At 43.0% G+C, this 15,306-nt stretch overlaps 1 protein-coding gene across 1 annotated transcript in view; it reads right to left on the bottom strand.

Annotated features, from left to right (window-relative positions):
* Nucleotides 1–5,291: 5,291 nt before the first annotated feature.
* The window catches only part of EFTUD2 (elongation factor Tu GTP binding domain containing 2), a 49,551-nt gene continuing 39,536 nt past the window's right edge, over nt 5,292–15,306 (bottom strand). The window contains exons 22-28 of the mRNA XM_060781200.2: nt 14,622–14,748; nt 12,284–12,371; nt 11,304–11,422; nt 10,215–10,309; nt 8,788–8,941; nt 6,176–6,283; nt 5,292–6,049 (exon numbers count right to left, since the gene is read on the bottom strand). Coding sequence (XP_060637183.1) covers nt 5,954–6,049; nt 6,176–6,283; nt 8,788–8,941; nt 10,215–10,309; nt 11,304–11,422; nt 12,284–12,371; nt 14,622–14,748 — 787 coding nt within the window. The 3' untranslated portion in view covers nt 5,292–5,953. The remainder of the gene's footprint in view (nt 6,050–6,175; nt 6,284–8,787; nt 8,942–10,214; nt 10,310–11,303; nt 11,423–12,283; nt 12,372–14,621; nt 14,749–15,306) is intronic.

Here is a 15,306-nt window from a genome sequence, read left to right as displayed (position 1 = left end):
AATTCCTAACAGCCGGTAGGCTGTTAGGAATTGTGGGAGTTGAAGTCCAAAACACCTGGAGAGCCAAAGTTTGCCCATGCCTGCTCTAGCATGTTAGTTTGTGCTTTACTTGCTTCAAGACATAATATTCCTATTTCAATATAATCTAAAAATTCCCTTGCTTAAGAAGACATTAGCACACATATTTCTATGGCAGATGGCCCACACAGGCATTATTTATTTGAATTGCTCGATATATGTATACAGCATCACCCTTCCTGTCCTGCCTTTGGAGAATGTGATATTCATGCAATAGAAAAACAGTGAAAAGTAATACTGGAAAACAGGGACATTGAGTAGCTCTGTTCCTGGCAATAAAATTGAACACCCAACTGGTAAAATGGCTCCTAAATATATTGTCGAAGTCTTTCATGGCCAGAATCACTGGGTTGTTATAGGTTTTTCAGGCTGTATGGCCATGTTCTAGAAGCATTCTCTTCTGATGTTTCACCTGCATCTGTGGCAGGCATTCTCAGAGGTTATGAGGTCTGAGGATGCCTGCCACAGATGCAGGCGAAACATCAGGAGAGAATGCCTCTAGAACATGGCCATACAGCCCAAAAAACCTACAACAACCCAGGCTCCTGAACAGTCTGTGTGTGCATGATTTGCTATAACGCAGTGTTTCTCAACCTGGGGGTTGGGACCCCTGAGAGGGTTGCAAGGGGGTGCCAGAGGGGACACTGAAGAGCATCAGAAAACATAGTATTTTCTGTTGGTCATGGGGGGTTCTGTGTGGGAATTTTGGCCCAATTCTATCTTTGGTGGGGTTCAGAATGCTCTTTGATTGTAGGGGAACTAGAAATCCCAGCAACTACAACTCCCAAATGTCAAGGTCTATGTTCCCCAAACTCCACCAGTGTTCACATTTGGGCATGTTGAGTATCAGTGCCAAGTTTGATCCAGATCCATCATTGTTTGAGTCCACAGTGCTCTCTAGATGTAGGTGAACTACAACTCCCAAACTTAAGGTCAATGTCCACCAAACCCTTCCAGTATTTTCTGTTGGACGTGAGAGTTCTGCATGCCAGGTTTGGCTCAATTCCATCATTAGTGGAGTTCAGAGTGCTCTTTGATTGTAGGTGAACTATAAATCCCAGCAACTACAACTCCCAAATGACAAAATCAATCCTTCTCCAACCCCACCAGCATTCAAATGTTGGCGTATCAGATATTTGTGCCAAATTTGGTTCAGTGAATGAAAATACATCCTGTATATCAGATATTTACATTATGTTTCATAACAGGAGCAAAATTACAGTTATGAAGTAGCAACGAAAATAATGTAGTTGGGGGTCACCACGACATGAGAAACTGTATTAAAGGGTCATGGCATTAGGAAGGTTGGGAACCACTGCTATAAGGTGTAAAAAATGTTGGATGCGGATCAGATCTTAGCAACAGCAGAGTGAAGAAAAGCTTAGAAACATTCCTTTTCCGATAATGCTGATGGAAACATTCTGGGAAAATAGCCTCAAAGCTCTGATCAGTAGACTCATTCTGTGGGGAGGAGGACACAGGTTCAGTCAATAGTATGTTTGGTTAAAACTAGATAGGGGTCTAGTTCAGTGGTTTTCTATCTGTGGGTCCCCAGGCGTTTTGGCCTACAACTCCCAGAAATCCCAGCCAGTTTACCAGCTGTTAGGATTTCTGGGATTTGAAGGCCAAAACTTCTGGGAACCCACAGGTTGAGAACCACTGGTCTAGATTGTTGTTGTTGTTCAATCGTTCAGTCGTCTCCGACTCTTCGTGACCTCATGGACCAGCCCACGCCAGAGCTCCCTGTCGGCCGTTACCACCCCCAGCTCCCTCAAGGTCAGTCCAGTCACTTCAAGGATGCCATCCATCCATCTTGCCCTTGGTCGGCCCCTCTTCCTTTTGCCTTCCACTTTCCCCAGCATAATTGTCTTCTCTAGGCTTTCCTGTCTCCTCATGATGTGGCCAAAGTACTTCAACTTTGTCTCTAGTATCTTTCCCTCCAGTGAGCAGTCGGGCTTTATTTCCTGGAGGATGGACTGGTTGGATCTTCTCGCAGTCCAAGGCACTCTCAGAACTTTCCTCCAACACCACAGCTCAAAAGCATCGATCTTCCTTCGCTCAGCCTTCCCTAAGGACCAGCTCTCACATCCGTAGGTTACTACAGGGAATACCATGGCTTTGACTAGGCGGATCTTTGTTGCCAGTCTGATGTCTCTACTCTTTACTATTTTATCGAGACTGGACATTGCTCTCCTCCCAAGAAGTAAGCGTCTTCTGATTTCCTGGCTACAGTCTGCATCTGCAGTAATCTTTGCACCTAGAAATACAAAGTCTGTCACGGCCTCCACGGCCTCCACTGGTCTAGATAGGGATCTCTTATCACTGCTCTGAGAACGGATGGTACTGAAGATGCATAATTCTAACTTTACCACATTGGGAAATACTCCATTTCTGAGACTCTTTGAAAATGATTCCGAACGGGTCACATGATGTTTGCTGCATTCCATCAATAATCCATCCAAATCTATCTGCAAAGCATCACAGAAACTACACATGGGATTCTACTTGTGTTTATTTACTTGATTTCGTCCACTGCTAAAGCACTGTTTTTATGTGTGATTGGAAAATCAGTGTGCATGCCATCAGCTAAAATATCGTGAGAACAGTAGTTTGGGACTCCTAGGCTACGTCATTGCACAATGTTTGATTTTTTTTAAAGTCATGGAGCGATGTAGTGAATCTTTTACACAGATTGGGTGGAGCCAGGCTTCTATGTTGTGATGAGTCAAAGTGTAGTACTTTCTAAACATAAGAATTATAGTTATTGGGTGTGATGGGGGGGGGGGGGGGGGAGTATGCATCCCATCTGAATACAGTATGCATCCAGTCCTAAAAATATGGGATATATATTGAAGGATAATAATATATAGGAAGGATAATAATATCGAGGATAGTTTTGACAGTGTGGTGAGTGAATTAGAACCAGACATCCTGAAGAGTGAGGTTGAATGGGCCTTAAGAAGCATTGCTAACAACAAGGCAGCAGGAGATGACGGGATCCCAGCTGAACTGTTTAAAATCTTAAAAGATGATGCTGTCAAGGTGATGCATGCCATATGCCAGCAAATATGGAAAATGCAAGAATGGCCATCAGAAAAAATCAACTTATATCCCCATACAAAAAAAGGGAAATGCGAAAGACTGCTCAAACTTCCGTACAGTGGCCCTTATTTCTCATGTCAGTAAGGTAATGCTCAAGATCCTGAAAGGAAGAGTCCAGCAATACATGGAGAGAGTTGCCGGATGTACAAGCTGGGTTTAGAAAAGGCAGAGGAACGAGAGACCAAATGGCCAATATCCGCTGGATAATGGAGAAAGGCAGGGAGTTTCAGAAAAACATCTATTTCTGCTTCCTTGACTACTCTAAAGCCTTTGACTGTGTGGATCATAATAAATTGTGGCAAGTTCTTGGTGGGATGGGCATCCCAAGCCACCTCGTCTCTCTCCTGAGGAATCTGTACAAGGACCAAGTAGCAACAGTCAGAACTGACCACGGAACAACAGACTGGTTCAAGATTGGGAAAGGCTATGATTAAATAACTATGATTCTTATGTCCATGAGGTCACGAAGAGTCGGAAACGACTGAACGAATGAACAACAACAACATATACTAATTAAAGAGGAGCCTCTGGTGGCACAGTGGGTTAAACCACTGAGCTGCTAAACTTGTTGACCAAAAGGTTGCAAGTTCGAATCCGGGGAGCGGCATAAGCTTCTGCTGTCAGCCCCAGCTTCTGCCAACCTAGCAGTTCGAAAACATGCAAATGTGAGTAGATCAATAGGTACTGCTCCGGCAGGAAGGTAACGGCGCTCCATGCCGGCCACATGACCTTGGAGGTGTCTATGGTTAGAAATTGAGATGTGCAGCAACCCCCAGAGTCAGACTCGACTGGACTTAATGTCAGGGGAAAACCTTTACCTTAACCTATACTGATTAAAATGGAGTATTTTCCAATATGATCAGGTCCTTAGTGAACAAATCCTTCTCGGGCTAGCAGTGTCAAAACGTAAGAACACAAAGAACATTTTTAAATGATCAAACTGGACTTCTGACAGAACTGGATTATATGAGTCTAGGTAAAGGTAAAGGTTTTCCCCTGACATGAAGTCCAGTTGTGTCTAACTATGGGGTGTGGTGCTCATCTCCATTTCTAAGCTGAAGAGCCGGCGTTGTTCATAGACACCTTCAAGGACATGTGGCCAGCATGACTGCATGGAGCGCCGTTACATGAGTCTACACTGCCATATATTTATATGAGTCTACACTGCCATATAATCCAGTTTCAAGCAGACCATGTGGATTTTATATGGCAGTGTACAAGGAGCTTGAGAGGATGAAAAGCAAATTGCAGACTCAGAGGGAGAAAGCTTTCATAAAAAGTGGACAAGACATGGTCAGCTCATCTTTTTCCCAACTCTGGCAGTCTTCAGGAGGAGCTTAAAGACGTGGCTGTTCCAGTGTGCCTTCCCGGAATAATGATCCCATAGCACTTTGTCCTGCAAAGCACTTTACACTTTTAGGTCTGCTCGTATGTCTTCCCCAAACGCCACTATCACCTCTTCGTCCAGGCCTCAGCACTATTCCAATTTTAATTTTTACATTTGGCCTTTCCACAATTTTAACTATATGTTGTCTTATTGATAATGTTATATGTTTATCATCCATGTTTTATTTTAATTGCGTGTATTGTTGTGATTATTGCCTGTATTGTTGTGTTTGGGCTCGGCCACATGTAAGCCGCACAGAGTCCCTTGGGGAGATGGTAGCGGGGTACAATTAAAGTGTTGTTGTTGTTGTTATTGTTATTATTTTGGGTCATCTGCTGATTTTTCAATCCTGGCCTTAATGGCATTTGTTCTGATGGCTTGCTCCTGGGCTACAAGTATCAGGCCTTCTGTCTCCTTCTTCAGGGTTCCATTCATGAGCCATAACCAGGTCTTCTCCTTGTCAACTTTTCCTTCAATCCTCTCAAGGAACTGCTCATGTAAGGCTTTGTTGTGCCAGCTGTCAGCTCTGGTTTGGAGTGCAGTTTTCTTGTACTGACTCTATGTCTGCTGTGCTTTGAGAAGTTTCCGATTATTGACTTCAATTAAAGCAGGTTCTTGGCTTTCCTTGACGACGACTACTACTACTACTACTTCTCCTTCTCCTTCTTCTTATTGATTTCTCACACACTAACGGGACAAGAACCAAGAACCAGACCAGAATGCATTTATCTAGTCACAAGATGTAAAAAATATTTATTTTCTTTACACAACCTCCCCTCCATACTATAAATCCAGTTAGGAGAACACATGTGAAGTTCTAGAATGCTGGAAGTGGCATGGAAAGAACTGGCCTTTGACAAAATTTTGTGGGCTCCTTCAAAAGGATTTTAAAAAACTCAGGATGGGCTATTTTCCCTCTATACAAACCAATCTGAAAGTAGTGGCTCTGACTTGCCACTCCAGTCAAAATAAGGGAGAGATGAGGTCCAGTTTGAATGGGAAAGATGAAACTGGATATTCCTTCCAATATTTTTGGAAGCTGAAAAGGTAAGGTTGCAGAATATTTTTTTAGGACAATACCACATCACTATGGCTTTTATTGTGGAAAAACAGTGTAGTGGGAAGTTCAGATTGAATTCCTTCAGGACTGAAATTATGGTGGGTCATTCTGGCTAGAATGGGATAGTATTGCAGTGTTCGGTCACAGCATTACAAGACTTTCCCTAAAAGCACAAAACTACTCTGGTGAAAAGCTGCCTTGACCATGGGACAGCAGCACGAACAGTAGAGACGCAGCAGTGTCTCCTGTGTAAACAAGAAGACAGCAATCTCTTGCCTGGGAAAGTATTCCTGTCCAGTGGGGGTGGAGGAACCAATCCAACGCAATTACATGGGGTAGTTCAAGACCACATCCTGTTTGGCCAGCTCCAGCAACATAGGGTCATCGAAGAACTTGCTGATGCTCACGTCCTCACTTAGCCCCTGAAGGAGAAATAATGAGAAGGCAAGCATTAGACAGGAGATAAAGAATGAAGGGAAACCTTGTGCATGCTCCACTGGAGGGGAAGAAGCCAAAAGAGACAAACTGGCTTTAAAAAAATTCCTTACCTTCCTGCGTCTAGTCTTGATCATGAACTCTCTGGCCAGATGAGGTGCGGGCTGAGGTTCAAGAGGTCTAATCACAATGCTTTTGTCTAATGGGTCACCTGGCACAATCTGTAATTGAAGGAACACTCAGTGTGAGTCAACAACTTAAATCAAGATATAGTTTTCTACAGAGACAATAACTGGAACACCTCAGCAAGCAAGAGTCCAAAAGTGGCAGGCTCAAACCCAGAACCTCAATCAATGGCTGATACCAAATGAGAGACCCCCCCCCCCCCCCGGGCACACAGAAAACTGGGCGACTTGGAAGGCGCTGAACAGACTGCGCTCTGGCACCAGGAGAGGATAATAATAATAATAATAATAATAATAATAATTTATTTATACCCCGCTACCATCTCCCCAAGGGACTCGGTGCGGCTTACATAAGGCCGAGCCCACATTACATCAATTTTTTTTTTTGTCGTGTCAGGAGCGACTGCTCCTGTTGTGAGAGAATTGGCCGTCTGCAAGGACGTTGCCCAGGGGACGCCCAGATGATTTGATGTTTTTATCATCCTTGTGGGAGGCTTCTCTCATGTCCCCGCATGAGCTGGAGCTGATAGAGGGAGCTCATCCACGTCTCCCCGGATTCGAACCTGCGACCTGTCGGTCTTCAGTCCTGCCAGCACAGGGGCTTAACCCACTGCGCCACTGGGGGCTCCAATATTACATCAATAATAAAAACAATAACAACAAGTAATACAAAACAATAAAAATAAAACTCATAACAGAAAATAAGCAATAAACATTAACAGTAACACAATGACGTTTAAAAACCTATGGCTGGGCCAAATGTAATAATTAAAATTTAAAAATAATGCTGAGCATGAACAGGTGAAATATGACTAGGATAGAGTTTTCAGAGAGGGATGGGGCATGCAGACACGCCTAGATCAATAATAAAGCGCATTTAGAGGACATATTGCTGGGAGTTTCCTTATTCTGGGAAGGCACACGGGAACAACTACGTTTTCAGGCTCCTCCTAAAGACTGCAAGAGTTGGGGCATGCCTGATGTCCTTGGGGAGTGAGTTCCAGAGTCGAGGGGCCACCACCGAGAAGGCCCTCTCCCTCATCCCCACCAATCGTGCCTGCGATGGAGGTGGGAGCGCGAGCAGGGCCTCCCCAGATGATCGAATCTGCTTGTTCTAATCTTCTTTGTTCCTTGGGTATCAAGAGTGGAATATTTATTGGATATAAATATTTAGAAAAGGAGAGGTTGTTTTGCAATTGGTCGGCCTCAGGGTATTGAACACAGCTTTTTTTGGCACACAGTATAGTGTTTTATTTATTTATTATTTGAACTTATATGCCGCCACTCCCCTGGGGCTTGGAGCGGCTTACAAGAATGGCTAAAATCTAACACAATTTAAAACAATTTAAAAACAGCAATATTAAAAATCAAAGGCCTGTCGAAACAGGTGTGTCTTACATGCCCTGCGGAAAGCTGATAAGTCCCGCAAGGCACGGATTTCAGGTGGCAGAGTATTCCAGAGTGATGGTGCCACTGCTGCAAAGGCTCTGCGTCTGGTTGCTGTTAGACACAAGGTCTTGACACTGGGAATTTCCAATAGATCTTGGTCCTCAGAACAGAGGGATCTCTGGTGTTGGTAGGGGGTGAGGCGGCCTCTCAGGTACATCGGCCCCAGACCATGCAAGGCCTTAAAGGTGAGTACCATCACTTTGAAAGTGATCCGGTGCTCAATTGATAACCAATGCCGCTGCAGTAAGATTGGGGTTATGTGGCATCTCATCGGAATTCCCGCAAGAAGCCGAGCAGCTGCATTTTGTACCAACTTGAGCTTCCGGATCACCAACAGAGGAAGGCCAATGTAGAGGGCGTTACAGTAGTCCAGTCTTGAGATGACTGTAGCCTGGATCACCGTAGCTAGGTCGTCCCTGGACAGGTAGGGGGCCAGCCGTCTAGCCTGCCGCAGACGAAAAAAGGCGGTTCTGCTCATGGCGGAGACCTGGGCCTCCATCGTCAGCAGAGGGTCCAAAAGGACTCCCAGACTCTTTTCCAATGATGACGGGCGTAGCGCCTCACCATCCAGGGTAGGCAGCTGGATATCCCCACTGCCCGGTCGACCCAGCCATAGGATCTCCATCTTTGCTGGATTCACCCACAACCTGCTGGCATGCAGCCATCCAGTAACGGCCTTGAGGCACTGATGGAAATATTCGGGCACAGAGTCCGGTCGGCCTTCCATCTTCAGGACCAGCTGAGTGTCATCGGCGTACTGATAACACTCAAGCCCAAAACCTCGAACCAGCTGAGCAAGTGGTCGCATATAGATGTTAAACAACAGAGGGGAGAGAATGGCCCCCTGAGGAACCCCACAAGACAGAGGGGACCTCTCAGAGACCAGGCTCCCCTCTCCACTCACTTTTGAAGAATGTGAGCATATTACATACAAAGAATGTGTGGGTCAAGTTCTATTTCTATCTGCCATATGAAACTTGCCTCTGAATAACTGAGCATCCTAAACTGGGAGTTTGAGTATATATCCAACAAATGAGGAGCTCTGGCTTCTTCCCTTGCTACCTGAAAACAAGTCGTCTAATAGCACTTACCTGCCAGTGGTGGAAGACTGAGAGTGAGAATGCTTGTCCTTGCGTGTGTGTCCTGAGGTCAGTCTCAAACCCAAATGAGTCAATAGCTGGGATGAAGGCTTTGATGGTGTACAGAGGAGAGCCTGGGATGGGTGCATCCTGGGTCACATGGCCTCTTTTAAAAATGAAAAAAAAAAGAGTTGATGCTTCCTCCACATTTGTTAGTGTCTTCCTCCCTACACCCAATCCCAACACCCACCCGTGTTTGCGAATTGGTAACAAAATTAAGATGAAAAGAAAAATAGGTGAACAGGAAGGATAAGAATACAGGTGAAGATATAGTGTAAAGAACAGGACAGAAGGAGTGAGATATTTTAGATTTCTGTGAGGGGGAATTTGATAACAATGTAAACACAACTCTAGATGAAATAGATCAACCTCACACTTTTGTTCAGCAATAGTCAAGAAACCCCACTAAGGCGCACAATCAAAGCATCCCATTTTGCCTCCAACAGTTGAGATTTAGACCAGATCGAAGCATTACAGAAAATGTAACAATGACAGATACAGCCTTTCTTTGATGCCCTGTCTATCCTACCAACTCCAGGATTTTGGGAGTAGCTGTGTAACGTGACTTCAATGGGGAATAAGAATCAACATGAGAAGGTGACTGGGCATGTAAACTAAGATTTCTCCTGTACCAGCTCTCGCCATCTTTAGCGCTCTATGCAAAGGAATAGTGAGAAAATAATGAACAAGGGCGTGATGCATAATGTTTTAAATATTTTAATACTTTTAAAGAGTTTTGATTGTATTATTTATTTTTAATACTTCTATATTTAATTCTATTTTAGTGTTTACATGTAAGTTTTTAGGATTGTTAGCTGCTTTGAGTCTTTTTTACGAGGAGGCAGTGGGATGATGATCATGATAACAAAAACAATGGCACTTTCTACACTGCCATATAATCTAGATTTTCAAAGCGGATAATCCATATTATCTGCTTTGATCTGGATTATATGAGTTTATACTGCCATATAATCTAGATTTTCAAAGCAGATAATCCATATTATCTGCTTTGATCTGGATTATATGAGTTTATACTGCCATATAATCTAGATTTTCAAAGCAGATAATCCATATTATCTGCTTTGATCTGGATTATATGAGTTTATACTGCCATATAATCTAGTTCGAAGCAGATAATCTGGATTTTATATGGCGGTGTAGAAGGGGCCAATAATAAATGGCACTTCTGGCGCAGTAGCTAAATATCTTCCTTAAAATAATTTTATACTTGTTGCCATCCTTACATTTTGGAAGATAAAATGAATAGGCAAATGCCGGTCTAGATACCAAGGGATGTGAATTTCACCATCATCTTAAGTAAACAGAAATGGCAGAAAAACAGCACAGTGAAAAATCTAATGAACACAATTGTTTCTTACCTTCGCCTGGCCAAAACTGTGTACACTGCAGACACACAGTCAGCAGGGGCTTGGACTTCCACAAAGTAATATGGCTCCATTAATCGTGGGGTGGCCTGTACATCCCAAATCACATTAGATATGTACAAATTGTAAAAGAAAACACCCATCCTTCCACATTTGAATCACTATTGCACAACTCCTAATGTCACATCAGTGTGAAGCCATAGAATTCAATACAGCCAGAACTCTAGAATGAAAGCTATTTCTCTGCTCATTTGTCCTTGTGTATAGCATCCTATACCAGCTGCCAGATGGTAATAATTCAAAAAGATAATATCCAGGGTGAGATAAATCCTTAAGAATATTCTGATATAAAAAATCCAAGCTCAGTATGATCTCTTGTTAACTATTACACCCTTTATCAAGCACTATTAAGTGTTTAAAAGCTATTTTACATCTTCGCCTATTGCAGACAAATACCTTTAGGACCATGGGCCCATCAGTCATGATACTTTTTATATCACTTTCAACATCAGAGATAGTATGTTTCTCCATACAGTCTATGGAGAACAGAAACGTAATGGTGTAAACTGCACCTACTGCCTTTTTGTGGGCTTCTCAGAGGCATTTGGTTAATTGCCGCTGGAATACGACAACACAAGCTTGTGGTCTGATCCAGAAAAGCTCCTTTTAACTATCCAACATAGAAAGCTGCCTAATGCAGGGTCAGATCTGATACATTTAATTAGCTGGCTTCAGAAAGAAGTCATTTCTAGTTCTATTGGCAGATTTTCAAAAATTGAAATGTCTTCGGCACATAACACACCCCCCCCCCCCCTCCCGGCTAGTCACCTTTCACTGCTTTCATTTAATACATTTTGTACTGTTCTTTCATTTTAGGTTTAAAAGTTCTACACAACTGAAATATTCCAAAAGCGCATTTGGAATATGCAAGAAAATCATTTAACACATCAGTTAAAAAGTGTTTATAAGAAGTCTTTTAAAGGTTTATCTTAAAGCCTGCAAAAACAGATGAACTTTTCTTTGCACTAAAAACACACTATTCTGCAATGGCTGGGCTTTGTATCCATGCCAGATGTTACGTACCATAAGGAAAGCGGAATACACCACTCGACGGGCTGTTGGGATGATCTGCCCACCTCCCCGATGCAATGGTTCCTGGGCAATCACAGCATCCAGAATCTTGAACTTCACATTACGGATCACTGGGGCAAAAGAAAGAACAGAACACTGTCAAGAGCTACAGGGGTTCTTCATAGCAACCAGTAGACATGAGGGTCACTGATTCAGAAGCTTCATAGTGAAGAAAGTCACTGAAGAGTTCCACTAATTTATTAAGAAATAAGTTATAACGAAGTAATTAATTGATGGATTGATTAGGAGATTGCCTTCATCAAATCTTATGTTATAAGCATATAAAAGTTATAATTCAATTAGAGATTTAAAGGAATTGAACATATACGTGTCATTTTAGGGTAAGGGGTGAAAGTTGAGATAAGTTATATAACCGAGCAGATGTTTGGGGTCACAACGTGCCTGCCAAGACCTGATAAAGATGTCCTTGGCAACTATACACGAAAACACCTGTTAATGATTGTATTGTGTAAATGTCAGACTCGTTCTGCGCATGTGTAAATAAGTGATATTCTGCTATAAAAGACCGAGGCAATTCAGACCTCAGGGGTGTCAGCCCCTTGTTGGCTGAACACCCTATACTCCGCGGAGATAGAAATAAACGCCTGGAAATCGGCTAAGCTGTCTCTCCATCTTCCTTCCTTCTCCAAAAGCACTCTAATGATCTCGGGTAACGTATATTCCGCAACACTACAAGGCATAGTTCATCTTTTCTAGACATGAGAGAAGCCTCCCATAGGATAGTAAAACATGTGGGCACCCCCTGGGCAATGTCCTAACAGACGGCCAATTCTCTTACACCAGAAGCAACTTGCAGTTTCTCAAGTTGCTCCTGACATGAAAAAAAATCTTTTCTAGAGAACCCTAGCAACCAGAGTATGAAAGCCTGAAAATCTCTAGGATATAATTTATCGTCCTTAATTTCTACTTACATTCATCACAGAGTGGCCCTTCTCTCGTTCCCCACTGGAAACCCTGCACAATACTGTCCTTCACAGAACCCAAAAGAGTTTTGTCAACCTGTAAAGGAGAAACAGATAACAGCAATGAGTAAGAAATGGGTGGCTATAAATATACTGAAATACAAAGAACAAAAGATAGCGCACAAAACTCTCTGCAGGAACAGGAAAAGTAAATGCCCAGAGGGTAACTGGTCTTGAAAAATTGTTCTACTTGCTCAGAACAATTTTGCTATATTTACAGAGGAGTCTCTGAAGCAGCAAGCGTTTCATGTCAAGTGCCCAGTCCTCTCAATCAGCCCAGTAATCTGCCAGGTGCCAGCCATTCTGTTTTTCAGGGGTAAGACCTTCCTTTGAAGGCACAGCTTTCTCCAGTTGTCTGTCAACAGCTTTGCTAGGTAGCTCAAGTAGAAAAGGATTAAGGAGCTGAATGGGAGGAGTGAGGTAACTGATCTACACATCAGGGTCGTTGTGAAGCAGGATATATGATGTTATAAGAGAGATGTGGCCCTTGGATCATGCCTGATAAACACAGCTTTTGCCCATCAAAAAACTATTATCTTCTAAATCAGTGGTTCTCAACATGGGGTCCCCAGATGTTTTTGGCCTACAACTCCCAGAGATCCCAGCCAGTTTACCAGCTGTTAGGATTTCTGGGAGTTGAAGGCCAAAAACATCTGGGGACCCCAGGTTGAGAACCACTGTTCTAAATCATTGTTAGCCTGAGGTTTGTTATAATAAGTTCCGGACCATCCTCAGCATGATGACAACCATCAGCAGGACTCTCAGGCTCTTGCAAGAGATGCTCTGTGCATTCCTTCCCAGGCTTTGCTGCTTTCACACATCTGCATGCCAACCCAACTCCAACTGGATGTCCATCGCTTGCATTTCAAGGCAGAAGTATAGCTGGATGTATCCGGTTCTGCTGGTCAGACCAGATGGCTCCACCATCCACATCCAGTATAAAGATCCCAGGTGGATCCTTTCGATACCAGTAGACATTAATACTCTCCCCGAAGCTGAAAGGAGAGCCCGGTTGCGGAAACGGGATGTTGTCAAGCTTAAACCCAAACAGGAGGCAGCTTCTGATGACGACTTTAAGTTGGATGATTTCAGAAAGTTTTGGAAGAAGAAATGAGATATTTGTGCTATTTCTTGAAAACTCAATTTCTCTTAGCGAAAAACTCTTGTAAAAAATCCAGGAAGGTAACTGCAAAGCTTAAATACAGAATGTACCTATCATCTTAAAAAAAAAAGGATAGCAGGCCAAAACCTCTGGAGGGCCAAAGATCACCAAGCACTATCTTGTGAGAGTTGCCAATCCAAAGGTGGAAGTCTGGAGGTTAGATCTGATGACTCATGAAGGGCTTCCAAGAATCTTGAATGTGAACGCTTCAGTATTTGAGTTCAACACTGAACTAGTCCTACCTTCGTGACCACATCTCCTACCACAAAACTGCAAGACCCCTTCGATCCTCCTTTCGCTTCTTCCTCTATCACAGGCATGACTTGTGGGAAAGAGGGAGAGAGCCATCTCAGCTGTGGCCTCCTGGCTTTGGAACTCGCTACCTGGTGAGCTTTGGCAAGCCCCCACCCTTGCAACCTTTAAAAAAGATCTGAAAACTTGGCTCTTCTCACAGGCCTTTGGAGAGTGACCATACATCCCATGTATGGGCTCCTCCCTCACAAATATACTTTTTACTCCTATCTCATCCAGGGTTGTATCATTTTGTCTTGTGCATTTGACCCATTTGACTTATTATATTGTTTTGAACTGTTTGTTTTATCATGTTTGTTTATTTATTTTATTGTGTTGTAATTTTTGTTGTTTTGTATTTTATTTTATTTTGCTTTATTGTATCTTTGGGCTCGGGAGCCCTCGGTGGCGCAGTGGGTTAAACCCCTGTGCCGGCAGGACTGAAGACCGACAGGTCGCAGGTTCAAATCTGGGGAGAGGCGGATGAGCTCCCTCTATCAGCTCCAGCTCCTCATACGGGGACATGAGAGAAGCCTCCCACAAAAATGATAAAAACATAAAAAATCATCCGGGCGTCCCCTGAGCAACATCCTTGCAGACGGCCAATTCTCTCACACCAGAAGCGACTTGCAATTTCTCAAGTTGCTCCTGACATGACAAAAAAAAAAAACCTTTGGGCTTGGCCTCAAGTTAGCCACCCCGAGTCTCCTCTGGGGAGATGGAGGTGGGGTATAAATAAAGATGATGATGATGATGATTATTATTATTATTGAAAACCCCTTTAATCAATCCATGCTCAAAGCACAGCCCAAACCTCTCCATCAAGCTCGTTACCTCTGATGGCAAGGTGTCATCTACCAAGATGTTTGGTCCTGTAGCATCTGGCCCAAAGGCCCAGATGGAACGAGCAGCCAGCAAATCCCAGTCATACTTGGTCTGGAAAAATTCACCCAACTTTTTCCTAGTAAGAGATATGTAAATATTACTAGGAAGAAATGGAGAGACTTTAAAAATCATCTACTTTAAGCTTCATGCCTAAACACGAATTGCAGCATAATCCATATCTTTAACACATCCATCTTTTCAAACATTCCTTAGGCAAAGTTACTCAACTTCTCTTGGCAACCTTCCTGTAACTTCCCGAATTCTCAAAGTGTTTTTATTACTGCAATGGCCTATCAATTCAATGATACTTTGGATTAATGAAAAATACACCTTCAATTAGCAGACTAAGCTTTTTTTCCTTTTCTAATACCACAGGCCTTAAATCCTTAGGATTTTGTATATCAGCAGATTTTAAACATGGTGCTATATGTAAGTAAACATGGTTATATCTGGGTCTAACCTACAATTGTTTAAACATAATGGACAAATCTTTTAAAAGACTATTGTATTGTTGAAGGCTTTCATGGCTGGAATCACTGGGTTGTTGCAGGTTTTTTCGGGCTATATGGCCATGTTCTAGAGGCATTCTCTCCTGACGTTTCGCCTGCATCTATGGCAAGCATCCTCAGAGGTA

Source organism: Anolis sagrei, chromosome 6 (assembly GCF_037176765.1).
Source record: "Anolis sagrei isolate rAnoSag1 chromosome 6, rAnoSag1.mat, whole genome shotgun sequence".
NCBI lineage: Eukaryota > Metazoa > Chordata > Lepidosauria > Squamata > Dactyloidae > Anolis > Anolis sagrei.
This window is presented reverse-complemented; position numbering and strand designations above follow the sequence as displayed.